We start from the raw sequence: 15,382 nt of genomic DNA on the forward strand, positions 1-15,382 counted from the left end.
TATATGAAGTTCTGACATAGTGAGAGGCGAGGGGACTCACTTTACATAAGCATCCCGAATAGCGAGAGGTGCAGATACTCACTTTAATCAAGCATTCAGATCAATTGAAAAGAGGTTTCAAATCGGTCTTCCTTCTCGTAGTAACCCCTGCCAACTATAATTGTTCTTGGTTAACTGCATAGAATTTCAAACCAGAAGACATCTTGTAATTGTAATCACTATATTGGATCCGCCATTTTGAATTTTCTGATTTTGACGTCAGATTCTGAATCAGCTGTCCTAAAACCCCCTGGCAGTATATTTTCTGTCTATGCTATTTATATTATCTATATTAAATGATCGTTTTCTGTCTATGCTTGGAGACCACTCCTAACGTTCAAAGGGTGGTTTCTACCCTTAAATCTTCACCACTGCCGAAAAAAAAAAATATGTGTCGATTATTTTTCGATGTTCTACAAGTGTGTAAAGTTTCATTCAAATCGGTGAGTGACACTTCTGTAAGTCTTCTTGTCAGTGTTTCTTCCTTACTCATTAATATGCGAAGACTATGTTCTATAGTTATCTGGAACTAAATTAAGTGCTTTCTTCAATTATTTCTGGAAATACTGGCGGCACGCCAGAGCAGACCAGTGTTTGAACGACTCACCGGCGCCAACCATATCGCTCAGTCCGTTTTTATCTTCACGTTCTCACGACCAAGTTATCGTGTTTTTCTGCGTTGTAGCCAGTGAACTGTGAATTAATGCAAATTCTTTTAACATTTAATTTGCATATCCATATAGGTGGCTTAACCTGATTACATTTTAAAATGAACTGCCAACATTGACCAGTTGGTCAATCCAGCTTACGCCTAGAACACTAGGACTCGGGGAGTTTTTCTCCGCGTATGAAGATAGCGAACACGTTCGTCGAAGTCGCTGCAGAATTATGTAAAGGCGTACACATTTCATAGCCGATCAAGGACTGGTATCACGGCTAGCCCTCACTTAGTGAAGTCCCGGGTCCTCCAATATCCTAACCCCAACATTGTGACTACCTGTATTTTTTCTGCTGGATATCGACTCTTCTCGCAGCAGCTAGGAACTTACATCGTGGGATTACTTCAGTATTACCCCACAGTGTTAACCCCAACGTCACAGTGTAAGAAAAGTGTTTGTGGTGAACCCCCAAATATAATCTTTCATTCATTTATACAGTGATACAAAGGGCTATTATCTCGTGAAATGTCAAGTGTAATTTTGTTTGTGGAAATAGTCAAGTGTCTATATCCATATCAGTGTTCAGTGTTGTGATTGTTTTTCTTCTACATTTTTTTAACATAGTGCATTTAATAAATAAGCATAGTATCATTATTTTAATGTGTTTTCTTTGCATGTGTGAATGATATTTGTGTGTGTTGTGATCGCAGCGATCATTTGGATGTCCGTGAGGATTTCAAGACGAGACATCCGAACCTCTCGGTGCTTGATGCTCATCTCATTGTTGAGACCTGAGGGCGATCCGGGAAAAGTTATGTAATCTCTTTTTGGAAATGTTCTTTGATGTATTAACCAGGTAAGTTCAGATTTCCTAAAAGTACTCGTTGGTGGGACAGCAGGGGGGCAGATCCGGAAAACGGTTACAATACTACAGCTTATCAGTTTATTAAAAATCTTTAAAAAGTCTCAACTTAGACAGTTCATAATGTAGCACTTATTTGTCTCTCTTTGCATTTTATTACGTTAATATTTCTTTTCACACCGAAATTTACATGAAACATGAACCCTGTCATTGAATTAAAATTATACAAGGTGATTCACCTAAAACTTGCACCGCGAATTGGTCGGAAATGGAAAACATATTCTATGTGCTGTTTTTACAGACGTCAAGGGTATAGAAGGACTAATATATGTAGTACATTAAAAAAGTCGAACGGGGTTTAGTAGAAACGGTGAGAATGTCAGTGGTGTTTATTGCATGCGTTTAGTCAAATATACCGAGAGATATCGTCGAAATAAATTAAGGACGAGTGCCAGGTCTCATTCAAAAGTATAAGTAAAGAAGAAGCAAAATTGGTCAAACGATGTACTAATATTTCCAATACAACACACACATTCACAAGTTATGTTCAAGTTGCATGTTAAGTCTCCAGTCCAGCAAGTAAAGATTGCTGCAGATGATGTAACATATCAGTCAAAATGGTAGAACAGGTTGCAGTAATACAGCGATTTATATCGTTGCGAGTCGTTGATATGTCATTGTACACGGTGTCCTTTGCCATCCCACGGAAAAAATCTACAGGGTCATATACGGGGTACAGGTTGGCTAATTGGCAGGCTATTTTCTTTGAATCCTTGATGAGAAAACACTCCGGTAACGAAGTTCATGCGTCCTGCACTGTGAACTGGCGGCCTTCGTGCTGAGAGTAATGTTCCTTCCAGTCTCCTGTAGAATGTCTTCTAACATCGATGGAAAGTTGTTCCTTATTAAGTGTACACACTTTCAGGAATCTAATATGCATTTAATAAAATAGGGCCCTATGATATATTGGTTCACTATTCCACATCACACATACACCAGATGCTGTCGTTATACTTAACGTACCCAGTTAGAATTGTCGACAAACCAATAATGCAGGTTTCGGAGGTTTACCTGTCTATCAGTAATGTTGCTTTTTCAGAAAACAGGATGCAAGACAAGTCAGATGCATTCTGGTCTTACGTCCATTCATAGAACTGTTGACGAATATGATAATCGTTTTCATATAGATTTTGGTGTAGACACACATGATACGGGTGGAACTTGTAACGATGGAGGATACGAACAACACGTGCCTGACTCAGGCCAGAATCCTCTGCAACTGAACGTATGCTAACTTCAGGATCTATCACGACAGCGGCTAGAACACTAACCTCCCCCGCTATGCCAGTCACTGTTTGTTTCTCGTACGATGATGAGGTGTTCCATTTCCCCTCATTAAACAGATTCACAAAGAATTATTGGCGTCGTTTATCTCTCGGTGTACGCCATACACGACAGTATAGCATTCTTCCTACATTCGCTATATAGTAACAGCACGTCGGCTTTTCCAGTCTACTCCAGACTGCTCTTTTCTTTCAAGTAGCTCCCCATTTGTCCTCACGATGCTGGGTGGACGCTGTAAATTCCATTTGGTGAGTACGAATAGTCACCCATCTTCCCTCTAACCCAGACTTGTCACTGTTGGTCTCACGAAGAGGTATTTCAGTTCGGTTAGGGCGAGGACACAATTACAACATAATGCTTCGGTGAAATTAAATATTAACTTATTTTTAACTTTCTTACTTACCATCTTCCGAAACCGATGGGAGGAATGTATCATTTGTTATAGACTGGGTATCTTCAGCGTTCAATTTCCACACACCAATGCCTTCTGCACTTCCTGCTGCCATTGCAGCACCCAAAGACGTGATTTCAGCCATGGTTGGACGGACTGAAAAATATTTTAAGATCAATCTTTAATATTATATCTTAGTTTCAATAATTTAAAGAAATAGAATGTTGGTTCACCGAAAATAAAAGCAAAACCGTAAATGAAATGGAAACAAAATGAAATGGGTAAAAAAGAATTTTTCTTCAGTTTAGAAAATTGGTACATGTAATTTTAATTACAGTCCAACTGTTAGATAAATTAGTTTTACGAGATCAGAATCATTATATATTTAAAACAAACACCATGCAATAAACAAAAACATTTCTTAGGATAAAGCCAATAAGCAGTAATATCAGTAAATACGATCTCTTAATTTGTTTTAAAGATAAATATGATAATGAATTTGATATGTACAATCGAGGATATTTACAAAAAATATTGCATAATAGTTACATAATAATTATGCATTTCATAGAGATTCTTCACTGAATAACAAAAAAAAAAAAAAGTTATAGGGAGCAATGTGAATTTTTCCCGCCATCCTTGGCAAATCTTGAGGTGTAATCTTACAAAGCACGATTACAAAGATTTCCCTTTTTCCTTTTTAAATAATATCACACAACAATACCAAGCTTTCGAATTTGCTTACTGTAGCCCTACAGTTGTTAATAAAAAATGCAAGTGTAAATTAAATAAAACCAAATGACAGCATTCTTACCAACAGGAATTCCCACAAGATCAGCCTGAAGTTGCATCAGAACATCATTACTCGTCATCCCGCCGTCAACCTGAAGTTTACTTAACGTAATACCACTGTCCTTTTTCATTGCTTCCAAAATGTCACGAGTTTGAAAGCATATAGCTTCCAAGGCAGCTCGAATTATGTGACCTTTTGAGGTATATTGAGTAAGGCCACAAAACACACTGGAAAAAACAAAGTTAATGAAAAGGATTACTTAATATAGGCAACGAATGATTTGGAATGAAAATCTGTTTAAGTCGCCTGAAAAGGCATTAGACATTAACACAAAGTTTTATATATATATATAATGTAAAATAGGATTCTCCGAATTTAATTATAATTAAATATATTCACAATGATATTGATTTCTTTATATACTTATTGATTAGAGAATTACACTCTGACAGTTCTTAAGAGTGTATTTCAAATTAACATTTTAAAACCTATAGAATTAATTTGAAAGCAGATAAAAATAGAAACTACTCATCTATTTCTTCTACATGTATTTAAAAAATCAGCTTCTAAGAAATTGAGAAATTATCTCCTTTGTTCAATGTTTTTTAAATATTTTTTTTTACAATGTTTATCGATAACATTTTTCTTTTCTCCCTATAAAAAAGCTCTGTTAACATAAAGGAGGCGTCTCTCTGGTAATTAACCATAATATGAGGTATAATTGGAACTAATACAAACCAATATCCTTCCCCTTCCTAAGTACTTTCTCCTACATAACACTACGTTTCCTTTCTTCGATTTCCATCATTTTAGAAAATTATGTGATAACCCTTTTCTCGCTACAGATTTTCAATATAATAATACTAGAAAGATCTAAGAGTAAAACAGACAATAAAAGATAAAGATTGCTTCACTTTTCATAATTCGTGTTGTGTGCGCGTATGCGCTTACCATCATCTATTATTATTATTACTAATAGCTGACATGTTTTCCGGTTGAATTTGTAAGAACCTTGGAACGGTGAGTTCCGCTGAATTTTCAAAAGTACTTTTTCAATGCAAAATCATCCAATTAAATTTTTGAATACTTGTGAATATATTTTAACTGCAGAAACATTCTATAATCATATACGCATTCACATGAGTTAATGTTTAATTATTAATAAATTCATAGATCACTAAATTTTGAAGGTATTATTAAATAAAGATGAAACAGTAGAGAAATCGTGTTTTCTTTTTACAACGAATATACACTGACAATGGACTAAATGGGGTCTATAGATTGCTCACCTCTGGTGCGTGGAATCCTTGGTTTGATTCCAGCTCCCGCCAAATAGACTTTGTAGTGGCTAAACACTGTGTTTTCTCCGGGTTCTTCCGTTTTCTCTCACTTTTGTCATTCCATCATAATCACCATCTCCCTTAGCATCGGTGCATAATCGTGGAACGTTAAATAAATAAATAAAAGCAAAACGAAAAGACTAAATACTTAAATCTGCCTACCCTCGAGCATCTTTTCTCCAGTAGGGAGCATAAAGGCCTGAGAATGCAGGTACAAAGTAAACACCTCCAGTTGTTTTAACACTCTTAGCTAATGTCTGCATATCTGAAACGTCATTTAATATGCCCATATTATCACGTAACCAGTTTACTGCTGCTCCAGCCACAGCTATTGAACCCTCAAGAGCATAAATGACTGGTGCTGTTTTCCCTAGACGATAGGCTACTGTTGTAAGTAATCCATGTGTTGACTGAATGATCTAAAAATAAAACAAGAGTAAGAATTAACAATTAGTGGAAGAACTGACTCATGAAAAAATCACAGCATACACACACAAATAAAATTAACTTGAGTTATTTACATACTGCTAAACACTAGTTGTTCCCCGAAGCCTTCGACTCGCTGTATGGTATAGGTTGAAATTTTGCTTAATTAAATTATAACTGTTTAAAATTAACTTTTTTCCCCTCTCCCTCAACTAACTTGCAGTTACACAAATATAAAATCCTTAAATCTAAATGTGTGTTTCGGCCTGCTCACGGCAGTATGCTTCATGTGGGTTGGAAATAAATTTTGTTAAATATTGCACTGTTCTAAAAGTAAACGGTAACAACTGCCTGTAGTTGATATATTGTGCTCATGTTGCTTAGCTACTAACTTATATTGTGCTTGGCATGGAATAAATGCTTGTGGATTTTACCTAAGAAATTACAACCTTATTTATATTTAATAGGGCCCTTTTCTTAATAATAAACAAAAGCACTTTATGTTCAGCATTATCATTATTAATTTTTAAAAGGTATGCAGACAGGCAGCCAATGTAGCGAAGCAGCAAATGTTTACCATTAGGAATTAACGCTACTCACAGACTGAGATACTTCCTTTTTTATAATAAGAGACAGAACGCAGCTTGTCTTTTAAATATCTATAAGTTTAAGGAATAGTAGCAGATTTTATACAATTTTATTACGAGTTCGTAGCATTACCTTAAAATTCCGCAAGGAAATTATAACATTTCAGCTTACCTGAATTTACTGTCTGCATGGCCGTAGGCCAGGTACGCCAAGAGGCTGTGTGCAATAGTAGTAAAAAAACACAAATCCATTACGCAGGTGCCCTATTGTGTAAAATGGTTTTGGCACTAGTACACCATTTTTTTAAAAAAATATTACAAAAGCACCGCCCTTAAAACAAAATATTCCATTATCCCATGTGCACAGTCCCGTAATTTGCCAAATACAACGAATAACGCTTATCGAAGATGAAAATTCATTTTGTGTAAGCGAAGAAAACGCAATGGAACTAAGACTAATATATTTTGAGAAAAGTGTTCCGTGCAATGTGCTCGCTGGGCACAAGTTTCGTCAATTTCGCACTGGTAAAGAAAACATAGCTTAGCGATGAAGTACGTTTCTGTCTGCTTCCATACTAATGGCGGATTTTTTATTTATTTATTTTTATATGTATATGTGTGATGTTAACGGCTACATTCTATTAATACACATGGTAATCATTTTAAAATTCAACATCAAAAATAGCTTTACATAAAAATAATTCAAGAAACCTATTTTAAACGTGTACCAAATCTGGTACACACACGAATTCAAATATCGTACCCTTGACACAACGAAATTTTAGCAACATTTACAGTAGCCGGTGGTGCTCCAACCATTTTTGTTCTCGTAAATGCTAACTCTAGTGTGTATCTCAACTAGAGACAGACTTAAGTAAAAAATTATTACAACTTTAGCACATAACCACGAACCTACAGAAACTAGTACAATCGAACTGGAAGTGTTTCGGGAAAAACGTCAAAAAGGAAGGAAAGAATGAGCCATATAGAATCTACCCAAAAGACCAGATAAAATGATTCTAAAGCAGTTGTCAAAAGTAATATATCTTGCTATATCTCATAATGAATCTGGCTCACACGGCGGGTAATGTGTCGCTGCAGAATTCACATTTGCTCTTATGCAGCAATACAACCCATATTTACCAAAAATCAAAATGTGGCAATGCAAGATTGGATGTTAAGTGCTCCTGGATTGCACCCGATTGCGTTCTGACGTCATATTCACGTGACTCATGTGTCGAAATCATTGTCCGGGTATGAGTTATTTAAAAAACGACGGACCACTTTTACAGGGAATTTGTCTTTTTTAATCTTATTATACGTCTTTCAGTCTTCAGTGTTTTTGATGAAGATAATTTAACAAATATTTAAGTAATTATTTCCCTGGGAACTTTACATTTCGTGAACATTTAAAAAGGTACTCCTAAGACACTATACGAATTTAGGTTGATAGATTGGTATAATTACGTACTTTTTACTTAAGTAAACCTCTATCTGGGTAACATGACTTACAAACATAGGAAAAGAATTGCCGGAAAAAAGAAAGAAAAGAAAAGAAAAAGAGAAAATGACTGGACTCATCATCTACAATATTATGCTTATAGATTATTCACTAAAATATTTGCTACTAATATAGGAAACAATTAACTTGAAGATCTCTCTCTCAATATTAAATATTTCATTTAATTTGAAACAACGTACACATAGTACACTGATTGCCATTCAAAATTTAAAGATAAACTTCCATACTAACAATGGATTTCCTGGTCTTGAAACTGTAAAGCAGAGAGTCACTTTGTATATCAGTATTTACAAATCTAAGGTTGTATAACAAGACTACATAATACTTACAGATCTTCCAGTATTGTACAGCAAAAAGCATCCTGTCCCGTATGTATTCTTTGCCTGGCCTCGTTCAAAACACATCTGTCCCAGTAATGCTGCTTGTTGGTCACCTAAACACTACGTTGAACATAAAGTACGTATTATTACAATTCTGTTATAACGTTACAAACAAAATTATACATTAATAACTGTACTTCGAAAGATAACTCTATTACTGAAATTAAATAAAACAATTGAGATTAGACTTTTTTTTTTAATTTTCTTGAACTTTTTTTGCTCACTTTTCTATCGTTCTGTTTGAATTTGTCGTAACTTTCAATACTCATGAGTGTTTTATTTAATGGCGTGGGACAATGGTTTCTTTCTAGAAAAACTCTATGATGAATACTGAACCTACTAATCTGAACATATTTTCTACCGTCTAATTTTTCATTTATTTCAACACAAGTACGCCCATGTTTGCCGAATTTTCATTTTGTAATGTTGTCCTTAATTACTGATGTTAGATTTTATATTTATATTGAACTTCTGTGTGTATCTAATAATGATATGCCAAGCTTAAAGTTATCTACTGGCATGGATATCCATGAATTTAAATTACTAATATCCACATCACTGACAGAAGAGGGGTTTAAATATGGTACTAATACATGACACTATATATAGGTATTTAAGTGGAAGCTGACATGTAGATTCCAAACATTGTCATCGCAAGTTGATCACTTCGGCAATTACCTAGTTATGGTTAGTACAAATATGTTTCTATAGTCAATCAGGGATATTTTTAAACAAATAAGCATAACCAGTTCTACCTATGATGAGTTTTTCAAAACTTTTGTATTCCTCTGCATAAATTATAATGCTTCTGTATGCTAACAGTATTGTTTCCTATATACTTCATAAATACATAAGTAGCTGGTAAAAAAGTAGAAAACCAGAAGCTGATTACGTAACTATTATGGAGCAATTTACTTACATTAAGTTATATTGGACCTTTAGTTCCTGTATCTACAACATACAACACATAAAAACTGAAAAATTTAAAATCATCTAGTACAATTTTAGGATAGTTTAAAGAAATGGGACAAATATATCCCTCTGTCGTGAAGGGGTTAACGGCTATTAATATATTTAAATAAAACCTTAGTGGTTATTTAGAAGAAATTGACACCATTATACAACTATCTCAAGTTTCGATTTTGATGTTCTTGTATGATTTGTAAGTTGTTCTTGTTTTCACCCAGCAAACTTAGGCATTATCAGATAAATATAGATCAAGGAAGTGTTAGTAATCGAAAAAAGTTCTGCTGGATTTCCATTTGGTGGCCTCCTCTCCATAAACTATTGTTTCGAGGTGAAAGAAACAAAGAAATTCACGTGTGGAATTGTTTCCTCTTTACCCTGGTGGTTGTGGTCCCTATAGTTCAAACAATTAAATTGAGATATCAGTGAAAGCAGGTCGAACGGTTAAAAAATGACAGGTAATCAATAGGGATGGTAAACAAGCGGAAGAGAGGACGATTTAATAAAGAACAAACAATAATGTCACTATTAAAAGTGCCCACGCTTGTATGAATTTCTAATTGCACTTTTTATACTAATTTGAGAATGCTCAAGCTAACTGAAATATTTTCAAACATATCCGTCCATGAGGTCACGAAAAAAAATCCTAAATTTGGGATGTTTATTTATACCCCACATTTGAGAGAACTTTTTTTAGAAACTCCTTGGACATTCCTGTTTGAAAATAGTTCCATTGGATTCACTGTTCTCAAATTAGTATAAAAAGTGAAATTAGAAATATATCAAAGCGCGGGCATTTTTACTATTGGGAAAGCGGTACTTCAAAGATCTCAACTTTGAAGTAATTTTTCTCGTGACCCCAAGGACGGATAAATTTTGAAAATAGTACCACTGGATTCAGTATCCTGAAATCAGTATAAAAAGTGCAATTGGAAATGTGTACAAGCGTGCATTGGCATAAGGAGTACTTCAAAGATCCCAAATTTGAGATAATTTTTCTCGTAGTTTCATGGACAGATATATTTGAAAATGTTTTCATTTGATTCAATATCCTCACATTAGTATAAATAAAGCAACTAAAAATTTATCGAAATACGTCCACTTTTTACTATGGCATGATAGTCCTTAATTGTTTCAATAAAATACAGATATATATTTGGAAATCGGCCATTTTGGTGCACCAACTTAATGATATTAGATTGCAAAAGAAATTGGGAAATCACAGTAATTAAAACAAATTGCAGAGTGATGTATGAATCAAACAACAATTATGCACAACTGAAAATCCTAATGAGTGCAGATGCATAATATCCAAGGAAACACAAACAAAGGATTGTAGAGACAAATATTGTCGAAACTGTACAACTAACACTGTGTTCCGTAGGCTATATACGACTTTATATGACTTCGGGAAAAAAGTTTAACTGTTCACTTCAAAATATCACGACTTTAATGCTACGAATGCTATCTACTTATTTATAAAGATTCCGAAGCGAAATTTCTATTTCGTGAACCAAATTCCTTCACTCGAATATAAACATTATAAAAGAACTAGAAGCAAGAAACAAAGATTCTATTTTATAAATGTCTACATTGTAACGACTCGTCATTTCGAGCTTCCTGTTACCCGCTGAAATATGGACTCGTCCAAGGATCATTATTATTAAAGAATGAAAAAGAAATAGAGATGAGTTATATTTGTAAAAGGAAATGGATATAGTTACTTTGTATGTTACTGAATTAAGTCTTGTTTAATAGTATGTAGCTCTATTGTGGTTAAAAACGATTAATTTTGGTTATACGGATTTGTTCCTTTCAAAAAAGTCAGACTGGTTAGGATTAGCAAGAGATAAAAAATGAATGCGATCGCGTGAAAGGGGGCGTGGCTTGTTCGTTAACGTTGTCTTCGAGTCAGCGTATCACTCTGTGGTGCCTGACTTGCTTTTTGTTGTTCAAATGATGTGGTTCTCCTTTTTCGCTTTATGTTCGTGTTTGCTGCTTAAGGAGTGCTTGGCATTGTGTGTCAAAGTAGACTGCATTGGTCAAGTTCGAAGATTGTGCCGGAGAATGAGTTGTAATTATATTATGTGCTTCCAAACATATAATTCTGCCACAATATTAAGCATAATTTGTAAAAATAGTTGAATGTTTATTTCAATTACGTGCTATAAAGAAGAGCCAGGCACCGAGTCGTGAGGGTCAGATCGAGTAATTTTGATGCCCACTAATAATAGTGATTTTCAATCCCAAGTGTGATCATTATATTGTATTCACTTTATTTCGTGAATTACTTTTCTCAGAGATCAGTGGCTTTAGTGACTGAATCAAGTTTTTTGGTGATAATTAATGACCGGAAATTGGAGTTGTGGTGGACAAATTGTGTTCAGTTAAATAAATCGCAGAAAAATCCTTTATATAGTTTCCCAGCTCGACAGCGAGTTTAAATTGTATGCCTATTTTCGTTTTGGAATGTTTTCTGCTTTGGGAAGTAGAAAATTTAGGCTGGTAATTTGCCGTAGTTTATTTTTTTTATTTATTTTTTTTAACTGGCCCTTACTCGACCAACTTGTTTGGATGCAACTATTAGTAAAAATTCAGTCAAAAGAGGTCCAGAGGTGATTGTCACAATAGTATTAGAGAATGTAAAGCAAAGGAACTGTTAATAGGTGAGTGTGAATTATTAATTAAAAAGTAGTAGTGTCATGTCTTATGTGTTCTTATTGTGCGGTCGTGTATTGTAGTTCCGCTTTGCTTAGCTTAAATCTTGGTTTCGATATCCAGTTAGGATTCTGGTCCTTGTAGTATACTTCTTCCCCCATATTTTTTTATGGAGATTTTTGTTTGAGCGAAAGTAAAACTTTTTTTTTTTTTTAAAAAAAAGAAAATTTAATTTGGACGAACGTAAGAACGTGGTGATCCAATATTTTTTGTTATTCTATTTAGGTTTGTTATTGGTGATTAATTGATTTTTAAGTATAATTCATGCATGAGCTCTCTTTGACGACGGTAGCATTCCTTCACTCTCTAGATACGGTTAAATTAAAAATCTAGAAAGAGAAATATCACCGACCCGAAGCTTATTAAAAAGATATTGGAAAAGACAGACTTAATTTCAAACTTTATTAACCAACCCTCGTATATAAAAGGAACCAACCCTCGTATATAAAAGGAACAATCTCGAAGCTTTTTTCATTAGTTTGGTATTTTGTGCATTTGTGTTGGTAGGCCTCACTTCGAGTTTTACGGCCATATATGGTCGAGCAATAGGGACTGATCACGTGATAGTAACATGTTTGGTGAACGTCCCTCCGTGTCTAATTTTCGGGACAATCACTTTCCACCTACGCACTTTTATAACCAAAAGCTAATTGGACGATAATTCTGGTCCCGACGCTAGGAGAGAAAATCGGGATTTTCCCGGTTGACCATATACAAGTTTTGGTTTGCTAAATAGAACGTTCAGTGTTTCGCACGCGCGCCTGTTTGTCACTTCGAAGAGCACCCACCAAGACGAGTGGGGTGCATTGTTCTAAAGATAATACGTAAACGCTCCCCTTGTACGGGTTGAGCTTCGCACGCTGAATCGTCGTTTGCATATGGGAGAGTCAATTTTTATAGTTTATCGTCAGTGATATTTTACGCATCCGTATAAAATAATTATTCCAACAGTGTGTAGAAATCTCACGTGAAGTGACTCGTATATACGTGTTAGCACTTTAACATTCGTTTGTGGTCTCAATTTTTATGCGGTGGACTTTGAGTTCAAACCATTGAGCAGCAGGAAATAATTGCACCAGCTTGAATGATCGCTTATCCCTACCAGTGGGGAACTATATTGAGCCTTCGAGATTAATCGACGCAGCTCCAAGCTTATTCCGCCTCCAGTACAGAAACTTTCCTGTGGATTTTTTTTTTTTTTTTTTTTTTTTTACGTCCAGTAGATTCGACGCCAGGACCCGAGTGGTATCAGCTGACCGGTCGAAGATTAATTGTGAGTAAGTGAAACTTTAATTTGTTGATCAAGCCACCTAGCCACCTTTCATCGAGAGAAAATAAATAAATAAATGAATAAATAAATAAATAAACAGATCAATACAATCATAAAAGATATTTGTCTATTTGTTGCTATCTGTTTATTTGTAATCTCGTGATGTCCTTTCGATTTGTGTAAATCGTATTCAGTAACATTATATTTTTCGCACAGTTTAATTAGGTTTTGTGATTTATATCGTAGGATAATTTTTATTCGTTGATATTTGTACGTAAACTAGTCATCTACACATATTTCTATTTTTACGGTACTCATGTTTTATCAACCGTATTTGCCCAGCTTCGGTTTCCGATAAAATATAAGTGCGGATGGAATTGTGATTTGCCGTAGTAAAGCTGGGATGAATGAGAATGAATTGCATGACAAAGAGAGAGTTATGCTTAGATTTATAAAATTTTAACAACGGCAAAGGCACGATTACAGAAAAATCAAAGTAATATACATACTGTGAATTGTGAATATTTTGAACTGAAACAGAAAGATTATTAATGCGAATTTGAAATTTTGTGAAGGTTTGACTCTATACAGGTTGATCATAATTTTTGGAACGAAATTACTTACTTGACTAAAGTTTAATTTGTGAATAGGAATTTTGAGAGAATTTCATGTTATTAGGAATCCTAATAAATCAATTGTTGGATTTAAAGAAGATTAAGATAATTCTAATCTTGATTTAATCTGGAAGTAATTTGAAATCTTGATATAGACTATTTGTTCGAGATTATTTCGGCCGAATTATTTTTGAATATTTATCGCGATAATCAAACGGAACTTTTGAAAACTATTGAGAAATTTGTATTGTTACTTGAAATTGATCAACTCTGATTTTGAGTTGAGTTGATTTTGAGTTTTACGTCCCGTTCAGCAGCGAGGCTATATGAGACGTGGACCTACTGATTAACGTGGAATCCGAACCACATGAGCTCCCACCGGGAATCGAACCCGGGTCTCCCACGCCAAAGGCGCGTACGCTAACCTCTCAGCCACGAAGGAGTTCAACTCTGATTTTGAATTGTTATTTAGAATTAACTGACATACACGAAGCAAGAGAGTTAATACCTTTCATTATTTCAAATTATTTTTTTCTTACATGTTGGATATTGTTGTTTTATGTCTATGCATTAATCTAACGTATTAGTGCATATATACAACCATCACGTTGTTGAATAAAATTGTTAATGAAAAATTGAATTCTGGTGTTTATTTTAATATATATATTTATTTATCCAGATGGTTGCTGTGGATAAGAGAAATATTGGATCATACTTCAAGCATATTACGGAGCAGAGAGGAGGAACTTATCCATGAAGTTTTTTTTTTTTTTTTGCTGGACCTTTCTGAGCGAGTTCAAATCGACAGTTTTTGTTATTATTATTATTATTATTATTATTATTATTATTATTGTTATTATTACAATTTTTTTAACTCTTGATTTGGATTTGATTGGAGGTTAGGCGGACGGAGACGTTAGAGCATGCAATACATACATACACACTTCAGCACGTGAACAAAACTAAACCAAACATTTTTAAAAAACTCTTCCGAAGGACAAAAACAAACATGACATGGTGGAAATTAACTTGAATTTTAATCAAAACTGATGCGCAAAATAATTAGAAATAATGCATATATTACTAAAAAGTGTTTTAACTAATAAAATGTTCTTTAAAACGCTTCAATAAAAATAGATAAAGCATAAAACGGGAAGGAATGGGTTGATTCTCACCAATGGTTTACAAAGAAATAATTAAGATTTCCATGTATATTTTATACTAGCATCAATTACCAGCTTCGCTGTGTTAAATTAAGATAAAATAGTAATATGTTTCGTTAGTCAGCCACTTTTTACTATTACTAAAGCGCTCCTTGATATTGGTCATTTTCGATTATTTTTATATATCCCCTCTCCTCCCCATGTTGCGGGCCACGGCATCGGAAGTGTCATTGTTCATCTCAGCGACGCGAAAAGTATGAATTCGACATTGATATTGGTCATTTTGATTATTTATGAATGAATGAATG

General features: G+C 34.4%; 1 protein-coding gene across 4 annotated transcripts in view; it reads right to left on the reverse strand.

Annotated features, from left to right (window-relative positions):
* Positions 1-15,382, reverse strand: part of Gk1 (Glycerol kinase 1) — a 141,996-nt gene that overhangs the window by 46,413 nt on the left and 80,201 nt on the right. For all 4 annotated transcript variants that reach the window (XM_081725670.1, XM_081725669.1, XM_081725668.1 and 1 more), the window contains exons 7-10: positions 8,293-8,403; positions 5,591-5,847; positions 4,110-4,315; positions 3,308-3,451 (exon numbers count right to left, since the gene is read on the reverse strand). In XM_081725670.1, the coding sequence (XP_081581796.1) occupies positions 3,308-3,451; positions 4,110-4,315; positions 5,591-5,847; positions 8,293-8,403 (718 nt within the window). The remainder of the gene's footprint in view (positions 1-3,307; positions 3,452-4,109; positions 4,316-5,590; positions 5,848-8,292; positions 8,404-15,382) is intronic.

Source organism: Thermobia domestica, chromosome 9, assembly GCF_964235325.1.
Source record: "Thermobia domestica chromosome 9, izTheDome1.hap1.1, whole genome shotgun sequence".
Lineage (NCBI taxonomy): Eukaryota > Metazoa > Arthropoda > Insecta > Zygentoma > Lepismatidae > Thermobia > Thermobia domestica.